Genomic DNA, 14,787 nt, shown 5'->3' with positions numbered 1-14,787 from the left:
GCCTTTACAACCCACAGATTGGCCTGCACAGCTCTTCCATGACAGCTTAGATCTATGCAGCCTAAGCACCTGGTCATCTATCTTCCTTTGTTCCTCATGGCCACCATCTACCCTTCGCCTGCCACCCTCTGTTCCATTCAAACACACATTTACACAGAGAAGGAAACCATCAACAAAATGAAAAGACAATCTACTGAATGGGAAAAGATATTTGCTAATGATACATCCAATAAGAAGTTAATATCCAAAATATGTTAGGAACTCATATAACTCAACACCAAAAAAACCCAAACATTCCCATTAAAAAATGGGCAGAGGACCTGAATAGACATTTCTCCAAAGAGGACATACAGATGGCCAAAAGATATGAAAAATGGCACGTCACTAAATCATTGGAAAAATGCAAATTAAAACCACAATGAAGTATCCCCTCATACCTGTCAGAATTGCTATCATCAATAAGTCAACAAGTAACAGCGAGGATGTAGAAAAAAGGGAACCCTCATGCATTGTTGGTGGGATTGTAAACTGGTACAGCCACTATGGAAAAAAATATGGAGATTCCTCAAAAAATTAAAAATAGAACTACTTAATAACCCAGGAATTCCACTTCTAGGTGTTTATCCAAAGAAATCCAAAACAGTAATTCAAAAAGAAATATGCACCCCAATGTTCATTGCAGCATTATTTGCAATAGCCAATATGGAAGCAACCTAAGTGTCCATTGATAGACAAATGGATAAAGAAGAGGTGGTACATATATATACAGTGGAATATTACTCAACCATAAAAAAGAATGGACTTATATGGTATTATGCTAAGTGAAATAAGTCAAACAAAGAGAAATACTGTATGATTTCACTTATATGTGGAATCTAAAACTAAACTAAACAGAAACAAACTTAGATACAGAGAACAGATTGATGGTTGCCAGATGAGTGGGGGGGAGGTGGGGAGTTGGGCGAAAAAGGGGAAGTGATTAAGATGTACAAATTGCCAGATACAAAAACAGAAAGTACAGCATAGGGAATATAGTCAATGGTGTCACTAGGTGTGGTGTCAGATGAGTATTGGGCTGACTGGGGTGATCATAAGTTATATAAATGTCTAATCACTATGCTGTATATCTGAAACTAATATAATATGTCAACACTAATAATAATAAATAAATAAAATATAAAATAAAAATTTCTTTTCAAAGAAACCACCTTTCTACCAGTAGAGAATGCCATTGGTACCCCACCTAGATGACCTTTGCCAGCTGGCACACTGATGCCCCAGCTGCTTCAAGTGCAACAGTGAACTTTTCCATTTGACACTTTGTCCCGAGACCTGCTGCCGGCTAAAGGGAGCAGCTTTATCTAGAGACACCTGGGAAGTTAACCAACACCAACACCCTGGGTGGCCAATGTGTGATCACCTTGAAATACAAATGCCTGGCTGCCTAGTCTTAACTGAAACAGTTTGTGGTGCTATTTATGCTCCAGCATCTCCCATGGCTCAGGCCAAGGCTTGAAGTCGTGGTGGTTACTTGCTTCACTTCTTCTCCCACTAGCCTATCTCACTTCTCTCAGTCCTTTACAGATTGGTCCTAAAGAGTAGTCTCTAAATAACGTGTTCACCAAATGCCTGTTTGGGGCTCTGTTTCTAGAGAACTTTACCTAAGACATCAGTTTTCCAGCTTTGACCTCGGGTACACCCTGACTACCACCAGCTCCTTTTAGTTTGACTCATGGCATTATCATAAGTGCTTCACATTTGTCCTTTGGCCCCCTGAATTCAAGGTTGCACTGTGCAACTACTTCTCCCAAACCCATCTCTAATCACGGGAAACAAAATCCCAACAGTGGTCAGACCAAGCGCTGCTCGAGCTGGCCCTCTCTGGTCTCCAGCATCCAAGGCATCAGACACCAGGCGGCTGCAGGACTCGAGCAAATAACCAATCTCTCTCATTCTCAGATTGTTTCTCTAGGATAAGGGACTGATCCGGTTACCTGGTCTCTTCCAACTCAAACATTGCTTTTCTGGGACAAGAAGTAAAATGTGGACTTAGAACAGTGCTTACATAGACAAAAAGAAGAAGTAGTTCTGATCTATCTACTTCTCAGTAACCACCATGACTCCTGTCCGCCAATACCTTAAATTTGATTACCTGTGACAATGGGAGAAGAATACATAAATTAGTCATGAGAGGAGAAACCAAAACAGAAACTAGGTAAAGATGGTTTTAGCTTTAAGTGGCTGAAAAAACCAAGGGATAATCATCTCACACTGGTTAAATACGTCTTGCATTTGGTTTTGTGCCAGGAGGGTTAAAATACTGGCTTGGGCTGGCCCTACATTGTCTCTCTAGTTTTAGCTCTCTAGCTTCTCCACTTTGCTCTGTATGTTCCAGGCTCCTTAGTCCAGTTTCTCAAACTTTCCATGCTCCTACTTGCCACTGACCTTTAACATGCTATTCCCTCCATTGAGTTTCTTTTTCTCCTTCCTTCCTTCCTTCCTTCCTTCCTTCCTTCCTTCCTTCCTTCCTTCCTTCCTCCCTCCCTTCCTTCCTTCCTCTCTCTCTCTCTCCCTCTCTCTTTCCCTCTCTTTCTCTCTCCTCTTTTTCTTCTTATAAATGCCCATAGAATCATGTTCTTTTATCTTGGTTTGTAATGTAACATTCATTAATATGCTAATTCAATTGATGTCAATCTCACCAATTAGACTGTGAGCTCCATGGAAACAGACACCATATCTTTTGTTTGCTCATCTGCCACTTGAATGTCTAGCCTGGAGTAGTCACCCAAAAAATATTTGAGGAAGGAAATATTTGGGAAAAAGAAAGGGAGAAAGGGAAGGGCGGAGACAGAAGACATCACTTACAAGGATGGAAATATTGAACAAAAATGAAACCAAATAAGAGAATCAGAAAATTTTAGAGCTAGAAATAATCCTGTGAGACTATACAACATAATGCTGTAGCCACTAGATATGTGAGCTGAGTGAGCACTTAAAATGTAGCTAGTACAACTGAGAAAGTAATTTTTTTATTTTATTATTGAATTTTAATTTATTTTAATTTAAATAGTCACATGTGGCTAGTAGCCATTGTTGAACAGTGCAAGTATAGAATAATGAATCCCATTCATCCGTCTCACAGATAAGGACAATAAGACCTAAAAAGGCAAAGTAACTCAGGTAAACCCATTCAAGAGCCAGTATTGGAAAGCGGTCCATATCCCAGACTGCCTTAAAGAAGATTAAATTAAAAGTCCACATTACAGAAAGGCAAAGACCACACGAGAGCTTAGATAGAGGAGGGCTGGGTAGGTTGCTGTCCTCCAGTGACACTAAATCCATTTGTCGTTTCTAGTGTCTTGAATCCCACCACCTATTGGAATTTTGCCTAATCTTGGTCATAAAGCTAAGTGGAGTCATGATTACTGAAACAGTAGATAATATATGAGCTTAAGGCCATTTAAGCTTTATTTCTCTCTGGCTCTCTGAAGTGCAATCCTATTGGGAGACGAGACTTCATTGAGTGCTCCAGGGATGGCCAACTGGTTTGTCCCCTTACCAGCTCTTTCAGAAGAGATCACAGACCATAAAGTGTTTGACTGATCTTTCCAATCAGGAGAAACCTCACAACTGTAGAATATTTTTCAGACAAGTAACTATTGCTTCCACTATATACAACTTGAGAGATGTATTCCATGATCACATTGTTACTTTCTTAACCCCTCCACTAGCTTTCTGTCATTTTAGAAGGTGTTTAAAACATGAAAAGACTGATTGTCACAGTTTCTGTTCATAAGTGAGAGGAGTCAGAGCTGAAGGGAAAATTTGAAGACCTTTGAGTCTTTTTTCCCAACAAATTACAATCTGTGTAATTATATCTGAATATTTAAACTTCAGTATTATCTCAGGAGGGCTTCAGGCTACTCAAACAATCTTTTGATGAGATTTTCATCTTGAACAGTCCCAATAATCTGTTAAAATGACTGCAAAAAATTTCAGAGGTGTCACTAGCGTTAGGTGAAGCTATCCATCTTGTGATGGCAATTACCCCTGGGACTAGCTCTGCCAAAGGAGACAAAGTAAAATGCAGACTCGGTACACTAGGCCCATGTTTACAAAGCATTTGAGAGCCTGGTAATACATTCAGAAGTATAGTATTTTTCAATATCTATTTTTTTTTGTTGTTAGATGTTAAGCTTTAAAAAAAACCTAAGTGTCCACTGTTAACTAAAAGATTCCAGATTCTAAGTTCTCCTTAAAGAGTCGTTTCCCTTTTGTTATTCATGAAGCTCCTATAGCATTTTCTTTTAAGACTAGGTTCCTGGCAAGGTCATCATTTTTGGCTTAAAGATGCCGATGCATTACCCATTCTCTGTGACTTGATGAAGCCAAAACTAGCTGCGAGGAAGGTGATCCCCCAAACCGTCTTGAAAGGCTCCATTCTAGATATGTACCTAGAGAGAAAAGAAACCTCATAATTAAAATTATGTCTTCATACACTTAAAATGGGTACATCATATTGTATGTTAATTACAGCTCAATAAAGTTGATTTTTTAAAAACAACACACAACTATATCTTTCCCCAGATGGAATACTTTATAAAAATAAAGAAGGACATGTTGCCACATTGTTTTGACGAAAATGCTCTTGCTGACCCAACTCTGGAAGAATTTTGTAAATACCCAGAGTGTATACCTCAGACTTCACTGTTCAAAGTTGTGCAGATATGGCCATAAAAGGAGAAAGCGTATAGGACATGGGGTAGAACTTCTGTTTCACACACTGAATTCATGTGATGGAATATAAACATTTCTGGATGATTTTGCTTGTATTTTTATACAAGCACTGGATGACCTGATAAACATTTGTGGCATGCAGAAATATTCAAATCTCTCAGGAGCACATCTGCCTGATAAAATCAGGCAAGTCTGAAAATATTTGAGATATTCCCAGAAGAAGAAGAACATCAGACTTCCCGCCCCTAAACTTGGATCCATTTCCAAAGGCCTCCATAAGTATTATCCACTCCCAATTCCATTTCTACTTGCTGACTCTAAGAAAGTCCATGTGTTCAAAAATAAGAACAAAGCAGCGATCACATGTAATGCGGTGTTCCAGCTGCAACAGGGAAACACCTCATCTTTACCTTCTTAGCCAGCCAAACTCACAGCTGTCCTCAGCAGAGTGTAGTGGGGTTAAAACTAAGTATTCTTGGACATAGACTACGTGGGTTTGAGTCCCAGATCCACTATTTAAGAGCTGCTCGTAAGCAAGTTGCTTCACTCCTTGTGCTTCAGTTTCCCCATTTTTAAAATGGAGGCAATAATAGCATCTGTTTGTATTGTCCTGTAATCCGCATGAAGTGAGTTGCTGATTGTACAACAATTTACCCATGTCTGGCACGTAGAAAACATGCTCTACATGCTTGTTAAATAAAATAAGTCTTCTTGAAAACCCACTATAGAAAAGTAAAAAAGTATTCCCCCCTAATTTGAAACTCAGCATCTGGAGAAGTAGAACACTAATACTTTGCATTAAATATTAATAAAGCAGTTGTTTTGTGTATTTTAATTCCTATTTTTATTTAATTAATTTAATTTTCACTTTTAATTGAGTGCTGCTTTGTAAGTCACTATGTGAATACCTCCACGTTCCTCACCTCAAACCTGGAAAAGGTCAGCAGAGCAGACCTTATTCTACTCATTTCATCGAAGGAAATGAAGAAATTGGGTCCCAAAAGTTAAACAGCACACCAGAGCTACATAACCATGCCCTGTCAGATTCTTTCCCAGGTAACCTGACTCCAGGACCAGCACTCATATGCCTGGACCTCAGACATCTGCTTCAGACCCTTCAGCGAAAATCTCCAAGTCCAGACTGTCATTCAACTCCCCAGAGTCTACTTCATGTAAAATGAAGAACTGTGAGCAATTTACCCTGGAGTAAAAATGTGAGCTCAAGTCCTAAGTTCCTGTTTCCATCAATTAGGTCTTCAAAGAGCAGTCTTATGTCCAAAACACTGTATTAGGTGCTCCAGAGAATGGAGTTACAAACCACGCTGTTGGTTGAGAGAACTGAACAATCTATTTGAGGAGAGAAATTTTATACATCAGAAATAATTTTTTAAAAAATTCAGTTAACTTTAAGGAGCATTCTTTAAACTTATCAAAGAGTTTAAGCAAGAATCTCAGTGTCTAAATCACTTTGCAGTGTTCAGCCCTTTAAGCAGAATATTGTGTGGAAATCATATCGTGATGCCCAGAAATAAGAGCCACCCTGCTTCCCTCAGGACACATTTCTACTGTGCATGCTTAATTTACTCCTTTAGAATGCCCCAAGGATACACACTTTTTTATTATTTTATGCCAGCAGAAAATACCTAGAGATGTCTTGGTCCAGTGATTTTCCAATAAATAGATGTGATATAATTGTATTTGTCTGTTCTTCAGTTTCTACATCAATTTCCCATTAAGGCCTCCTCAAGGAGGCATGTAAGTAATTTGAGAAAAGATACTTTAAGAATATAAATATTCTATTCCCCAGCAAACTTTCCTCTAATGAGAAATAAATGAATGTATGAATCTTAAAGAATAGACTGTTCTAATGGATTAAGGACACTGTGAGGGTAAAGAACTTTAGAGTTTGACAGTGTCAGAAAGAATGATCCAAAATAAATTCATAGATTATGATTACGATTGATTATGATTATGACTATAAATACAATAAAATACTAATTCAACTTTTTAAACTTGGGTTAATAAAAGTTACATGAAATATAAAAGTCGAGTATCTACATTTTTGTATTTATATTTATATTTTACATTTATATTATTAGTATAATGTAATTAGTCATAAGAAATGAGACATATTTCTGTTTAGTTGTAAATAAAGCACCAGAGCTGTTTATGGAAATCTCGTGGGAAAGTCAAAAGTTTATAAACATTTTACAGCTGTGCATATGCGTGTGTTATATCAACAAAGAGAAAAATGTCTGTATACTAAGGACTTAATATACATTTTATATATACTATTTCACGAGGATGTTTACATCTAATTCAAGCTGCTGAAAGGGTTTTACATTTGAATATGTAGGGCCCAACATGAAGGCAAAACAAATGAAACCATTAAGTGAAGTATAACTAGGTAGGAATAGCATAGGATACCAATTCTTTCTGGAAATAATTCTAATTGGTTTGGGATAGACAGAGACTTCTCTCAAAGTATGCTACTTAAATAGTTAATTCACTAGGGAAACCTATTTATTGAAACTAGTTCATTCAATTAAAGATTACCTTGCAACCACCATAGTAATAATTGATTCAGGAAAGAATCATTAAGAGATGCTAAAACAATTGGGTAAAAGTGTGTTGGAAAACAGGATTTTAACACAATCCCAAAGTATCTCCTGACAAATTAATTATAAATACAAACAGCAAAATAGTATCTATAATGAAGAAATTTGGTGGACACAACCAAGTGACCCAAATTAATACCAACTATAATAAAATAAACCAACATCAAATACCTTCTGATATTTATGCCTGAGAAAACTCCACATTGCTTATATGGTAGCCATCCTCAAAATCCATGACCTAAATCTAATAATGAGGAAACAATCACATAAACCAAAACTTAAGTACAGTCCAAAATACAGCTGGCCTGTGCTCCTCAAAAATAGTAATGTCATGAAAGACAAAGAAAAGCTGAAGAACTGACGAGATTTGAACAGTCTGAAGAGACATGACAACTAAAGGCAATGCATGATCTTGGATTGGGCAGGGGTAACGTTATAAGGGACATTAAATGAGACAGTAGGTGAAATTTTAATATGGCTAAATATTATATAACAATTCTGTATCAATGTTAAATTTCCTGATTTTGATCATTGTGTATAGTCGTGTAAGAGAATGTCCTTGTTATTAAAAAATACATATGATAGATATGTTATGGAGCAGAGGGTCTTGAAGTCAGCAATTTACTCTCAAATGTTCAATAAGTCAAAGAGAGGGAGAGAGAAATAAAGCATGCAATACTCTTGCAACTTTTTTATTGAGTGTTTATTGTTTGCCAGACAATGTGTAAGGTACTAGATATAACAGATTAAAGAAATAGTTCTTTTTCTCAAAAGACTTGGAACTCTAGTAGAAAGGGAGATATGGATAAATTGCAATATGATTGGATGAGGAAAATAATATAGAAACCTATACACAGTGCTGAGGAACACAGTGAGCGAGCACCTCCCTTCACTTGGGTGAAAGCGTACAGAGCAGGTGACATTGGAGTTGAAATTGGAAGGATGAGCAGAAATTTGCCAGTGAGCAAGTGGAGAAAGGGAGTTCCAGGCAGAAGGACAGCAGGTGCGAGGACATGGGAAAGGTTTTAGACACCCCAAGTAGAGTTTTACCAAGACCTCAGGCGAGCTGGGGACTGAGTGAAGCCTTCATTGGAACTCATGCACGAGTGCTGCATAAGCTCTTAAGGCATGATGAGTTTTATGGAGACCTTTGGTTTTCTGAAATACTTGAACTGAGAAGGTGAGATAGAAGAGAGGACCTGGGTAGAATTTCTCAGTCTTCAACCATAAACCACCTTAATTTCATTTAATTAGATTAGCACTCCTTTCTATCCAGTCTCCTTTCTGTTCTCTCTCTGTGGACCCCTCAACTATAAAAGTAAAGATGACATCTCTAATGTCCTATGATGGTGGCTTTCAAACTTGAGCATTGCATCAGAATCACCCAGAGGACCTGTTAAAACCAAGATTGCTCTACCCCACCTCCAGAGTTTCTGATTCAGGAGGTCTGGGGTGGGGCCTGAGAATTTGCATGCTGAGCTGGTCAAGGGACCATACTTTGAAAACCATTCTTCTATGCATTTAGCATGCAGCGGTTCCTGCCCGCACAGATGTCTGCTCCACTTCCTTTCAAGAACATCTCTAGCTCCACGAGGTGAAAATCAAGTGCCTATTATCAGCTAAGTGGGGAAAGGGAAGAGATGATCAATTAAAAAATTTTTTTATATTTACATGACTGAGAAGGAAGCAGAAGCTTTAATATATTTGGATGAAAAGACCCAATGCAAATATGCAAAATTAATTTAACACATTTTTTCATTTTTCTTTCTAATTATACACTCCTCTGAACTCCAGCGCTATGTTCTCTTCTGTCTTTCTCTCTCTCTCTTTCTCTCTCTCTCTTTTCTGGTCACTTAAACAGGATAATTTTAAGCACCATAGATTTGGCTTTCCTATAAGACAGGTTTGCAGTGTACCACAGCTAGACAACAGGAAGCTCCAGAAGACAAACAATTGGGGGACATGAACAGATTCTTCTGTATACAACATGTTAGAATCCACACAGCATGTCTGACAGTAAAAAGAAACTAAAGGTTGCCTTAACCTATTGCATAAACATTAACATTTGCTTTCTGTGCCCATTCACAAGTCTCGTGCCGGCTTGGATATATCTACAACTTCGTCCTAAAATATTTGTGGGAGGCTAAGTCAAACATTTCAATGAAAATTAATGTGTCATTAGGCTCTGAAAGAAAAATATAACAAGATGCAGTTGGAAGCATTCCTCCAGGAAGGGATAAGGATGATAACGTTCAGCAAAGCAATATATGGGCCCTGATACTCACATCAGCTGTGGTAATTATAAGATTGACATACAATTAATTTGTATTTAAAATTTTGGAACTGAACAAAACCTCAGCTTTTGGGCAGTTGTTAACCATCCTAAGTACTCTTCATATCCTGATTCATCTAGTTTCCCATAACTCCTGATTCATGCCTCAGGTATGTCATTTGCCCTATTGCATTGTCACTGCCTGCGTAATTGTTTGTCTCCCTCCCTGGGCTGTGAACACACAGAGGGTAGAGGCTTTGTCTGGGAAATCATTGCAGTGTGGGGTACATTGAAGCCAACAGATAAATCTTTCCTTGTATGATCATTGTATAAATGAGTAAGCAAAGTGCTGAATGATTTGATCCAATGAAAAAGGAATATTTACTAAAACTCTTTCAATTTATGTGTGGCTGATAAACTCCATCACCCCAGCATTTCACAAGCTTGGTCTCACCAGAGAAACAGGAATAATTAGCCTATATTTCTGAAGTTTCCTTCAGGAAGGATGCCTACACTACGCCGATCAGGCCTCTCCAAAGGCCCTGGGTAGGTCAAGGCACTCTGCCACTCTTTACTTCCTGTCACCAGAAAGCATAGAAACAGCTGGTCACGACAGCGAACAAGGACAAGATGGCCCTCTGCAATTAGCTAGTCTGGTGCCACATACATGGTCCTCTAATTCTTTTATGTCCTTTCAGAAGAAGGTTGCTCCAGAAACTGGAGAGAAAGTGTAGTATGGAGCAGTAAGAATTGTACAGAATTTGAATTCTCTGGTACAAGTGTCACCCCTGCCACAGTCTTGTTATGTGGCTTCTTGAAAGTCTTTTGAACTCTCTAAGCCTCAGCTCTGTCAGCATCAAAAAGAGGCAATGATACCTTGCCATCACCACTTGACAGGCTTATTATGAGGGTAGCATGAGTTAATGGAGGAGAAGGGACTTTGGAAAAAGCTATAAAACTTGAGAGGTTACCATGACCTTTGGCAAGCAATAATCTACGAAACAAAATCTCCAAAATTTAGTCCTTTCTCACTGAGAGAACCAAGCCTCCACATTTTTTATTCCAAGAGTATGCTTTGCTTGAATCAAAGAGCTATGACTGTATTTTTTATTTTGTTATGTCGAGGAAATAACCATGCTTTGATGAGAGTAAGATTTTGGATTGTAATAGTTTTACAACAGTGAGAGAAGACTCTCTAAACCAAAGGAGTAGGGTACCAGTTGTGACCCCAAGCTGGTGGCAGTGTGGTCACTTGGATGAGACAAACTCTTTGTAACTAGCTGCCTCTGTTCTTTGAGCTAAATCTTTCACTTTTGTCTCCAGGACTTCAACTTGAAATAACAAAGTGCCATGGAACTATTCTTTGTATTGTTTCTGAATATCTTAAATAGTACATAATAAATTTATTAAGAGATATTGAAAAATACCCATTAAATGTGTCAACACAAACCAATCTGGCCCTCATAAAGATAAAGATATTTCTTTATAGGCTGTAAGATGCATTGACTACGCTAACTTTCTGAAGGTCGCATAATTATAAGACAGTATATTTTTCCAAGTTCGTTCAGACATTGCAGATTCACAATAGGTCATTTATCCCTTCCCTCTACCTAGAAGGATCCACTCTATTCCTTGGCCCTAATAAACATGCACACGTGCACACACACACACACACACACACACACACACACACACCTGGCAGGCTCCTACTCATCTTTCAAAACCCAGCTCAGATGTCACCACCCTAACCCAAGCCTGGCGGCAAATCGCTTCCTGTTCTGTTCTTCCTCTGAACCATGTACACTTATTTTAATGAATAACCGAGCTTTGTTAGGACTGTGTTTTCATCATTTATATATGCTCAGCACCTAGAACAGTTCCTTTCTTTGGTCTTTTGTATCTCTTCCTTTCTTCTTCCCTCCCTCATTGAATTTTTCTCAATTCGTGTCAAGGGCAACCTTCTCGTAGCACAAGCCAAAAGCCCTGTAGTCATCATTAACTCCTCTCTCTCACAAACCCATCCTATGTTTAACCGGTCAGGAAATCCTGTTGGCTCTCCATTGACGCTGTCTATCCTAAAACTGATCATCTCTCGCAAATTCCACTATAAACAACCTGTGTTGAGCCACCCTCACCCCTCTTGTTTGATTGCTACAGCAACCTCCATGGGTCTCCCTGCTTCTAACCTTTTTCACTTACGTCTATTCTCAGTATATATCCAGGGAAATCTTTTTAAAACCCATGTCACCTCTGCTCAAAGCCTTTCAATGGCTCTCTGGTTCCCTTAGAGTGAAAAGACAAAAACAGACTACAAGGCCCTTTGTGATCTGGCCCCCCCAGTTTTCTCTCTGACTCATCTGTCACCCTCACTCAGTATACTTGGATCACATTGGCCTACTGAATGTTCTTCAAATAAAGCAGTTACACTCCCTGTTTGGGGTCTTTGCACATGCTGTTTCCTCTGCTTCTAACACTCTTCCCCATATGTCCACATATATTCACATGGGTAATTCCCTCATCTTCCTCAAGTCTTTGCTCAAATGTCACCTTCACAGTAAGGTCCACCCTAGTCATTCCACTTAGAATTGCTACCCACCTTTGTCCTCCCAGCACACCCAAACCGTTCTGCTTTTCTTCTTTTCCCATAGTTCTTATTACCTCCTAACATGCTATATGATACTCATCATGGTTTTTATTAATCACCTGCTGTCACACCCCCACCTTTAGATAGAATACAAGCACTACAGGAGTCTCTTTGTATCCCCAGGGCCTGGCACATAGCAGGTACTCAGCAAATATTTGTTGCATAAATTCATTTGCTCAGAATGAAAAAATGACTTCCTGTTCTTAAGAGAGAATGTTCTATACAAAGATTAAGAGGCACTCTTGGGAAGATTATTGCCCCCTAGGCTATTAATTTTTGGTAAATGGAGGACTCAAAGCCAACTGGATTTACTTTTACATTTTAATTACATTTATATTTTTAATTCATTTGTATTAAAAATATAATTAGAACAAACAGCCTAAGTCTAAACATTTGGAAAATTTGTAGAATGGGTAAAACCAGACCATGGGCATAGTATTGGAAGGGGCTTGGTTTGAGACCTTTGAGAAATCTAAAATGAAGCCAGTCTGTGACTGCAACTCATGTGCAAGGGGGGCAGGGAGAGACGTAGCCAGAAGGATGAATCTTTTAAAACCCACAGCCACAAAAATTCACTTAGATAGTGAGTTGCTCAAACATAAGACTCAAGATTAGGTTGGAATGCTTGGGCAAAACAATTTCCTATATGATCTTTTTAAAAGGAGTCATCATGTTTTTAGGCCCAGAATATTTCAGACCAAAATATCAGGTAGATAATATCCACCATTTCACTTCCTAGTGACTCTGTAATGCACCATATTTGAAGTTTCTGTAAAAATATAGACAGGGCTCCATTACTCTTGGTCAGTGGCAGAATAAACACAACTTTAGACTTTTCAAAACCCATTTCTATGAATCATAAACTACCAGACAGAATTATGTAATGGTAGATTACTTTCAAAAACCCCATGGGCTATACACTCAGGGGCTGAAATAGAAAAAGGACCCTTCTGTATTTGGTATTCCCTGGGCCTATTTCTTTGTCTCTGAAGATCAATACAAAAGAGACAAAAAGGTGATAGATTTTTCTCCTGTAGATCCTGTGGAATAATTCTCAGCCAATATTTGATCCTTTTACCCCACAGAAGTCATCCTTAATAGTCATCAATCCCTGTACTTGTTCAATGAATTTAAATGTAGATATACCAGCCCTAGTTATCTAAAAAATGCATACAAAATCTAAATCTGAACAATTTAATCAACTTTTCTGGCAGTTCTTTATAAAAATAATCACTTTCTTGAGTTCTAGTAAATTATATGTATGCTGAAGTATTTAGGAAGAACTGTACTGATTTCTACAATTTACTTTAAAATGCATAAAATAATAAGCTGGACTAAGGGATGGATAGAGGGATAGATATGTGAAAAGCAATTACATTAAGATGTTAATTGTTGAGTAAACATATTCTCAGAATTCTTTAAATTTTGCTGTATGTATTACAAAATTTAAATAATCATCTAACTTATTTATTAAAATTGTGTATAGTAGTCAAATGGGAAGGAAAATTGTAGTCAAATTGTATGAATCCTGGCAAATTAGATGGACAAAAACTCCTATTTCTAACTCAAAATTGCCCCTATTTACCCTGGGAATGCTCTGAGAGGGAGAGTCATTTTTACCTGAGTTTTATCTCTCTACTACGTCTGCTTACACATTAAATCTTTAGTGTTTTCTTCTTCCTTTGGCCTTACATTCTAACACTAACCTCCATTTTTAAAGTCTTCCAAAGATTTACATCAATGAAATACTTCATGCAACACGTGTGAGTCCTCATAAGTCAGTTTCTCCTTTCCACAGAGATGATAAATTCTGGGCGCAATCTCAAAATATTTCACATCTTCCTGCTTAATAAAAGTTCAAAGACTTGCAGATCCCTTTTTGTCATAGTTTTCATTTAGACGTTCCTCTTTCTATGTATATCTAACAGATACTCTTTGTTTTTTCTGTTTTTTTCTCTATATCTTTCTCCCTGTTTCAATTTCTCTCCATCTCTTTGCTATTCAAGGTCTCTCTTTCAGTCTCTATTTCTTTCTCCTCTGTCTATATGTTTTTGTGTCTCTGCCTAGAAATGAAAGAGAAGCAGTGTATTTGCAAAAGCTAATTGCAAAGAAACTAGAGTTCCCACCAAGAAAACTATCCCTGGGAAAAGGAATTTCCTCCTACCTGGCAAAGCTGTTCTGGCTGGTCCTTTCAATTATTCTTCATCCCTTAAGAAGCTGTTTGAGCCTAGAGTGCAGGAAGGCTCAAGGGCACAATGACACATCAGCTTTTCCGGTGTTTAATACTGGAAAAGGATTCTCCTGAAAGAAGGGGGGGCAAGAGGAGGAGCGAGGACTGTGTTTATGGTGAGTGACACATTGCTTCTGCTCACACATGCTTTATTGCCATTAAATAAAAATGGTATTTGGTCCTTCATTCTGCAAACACTGGTCTTGAAAAGGAACATAAAAATTTATCAAAGAGCATTCTCAAAAAAATTAATAATAAAAATAATAAAAATTAAACTAGTCTTCAA

The 14,787-nt window shown here is 38.0% G+C and overlaps 1 protein-coding gene across 1 annotated transcript in view; it reads right to left on the bottom strand.

The window, feature by feature from the left end:
* Window positions 1-14,787, bottom strand: part of LOC109444512 (collagen alpha-4(VI) chain-like) — a 105,302-nt gene that overhangs the window by 85,267 nt on the left and 5,248 nt on the right. The window contains exon 2 of the mRNA XM_074312826.2: window positions 4,366-4,454. Coding sequence (XP_074168927.2) covers window positions 4,366-4,441 — 76 coding nt within the window. The 5' untranslated portion in view covers window positions 4,442-4,454. The remainder of the gene's footprint in view (window positions 1-4,365; window positions 4,455-14,787) is intronic.

Source organism: Rhinolophus sinicus, chromosome 5 (genome assembly GCF_057876585.1).
Source record: "Rhinolophus sinicus isolate RSI-liver-muscle chromosome 5, RSI-T2T, whole genome shotgun sequence".
Classification (NCBI taxonomy): domain Eukaryota; kingdom Metazoa; phylum Chordata; class Mammalia; order Chiroptera; family Rhinolophidae; genus Rhinolophus; species Rhinolophus sinicus.
The sequence above is the reverse complement of the archived record's forward strand: the minus strand, read 5'-3'. Positions and strand labels throughout refer to the sequence as shown.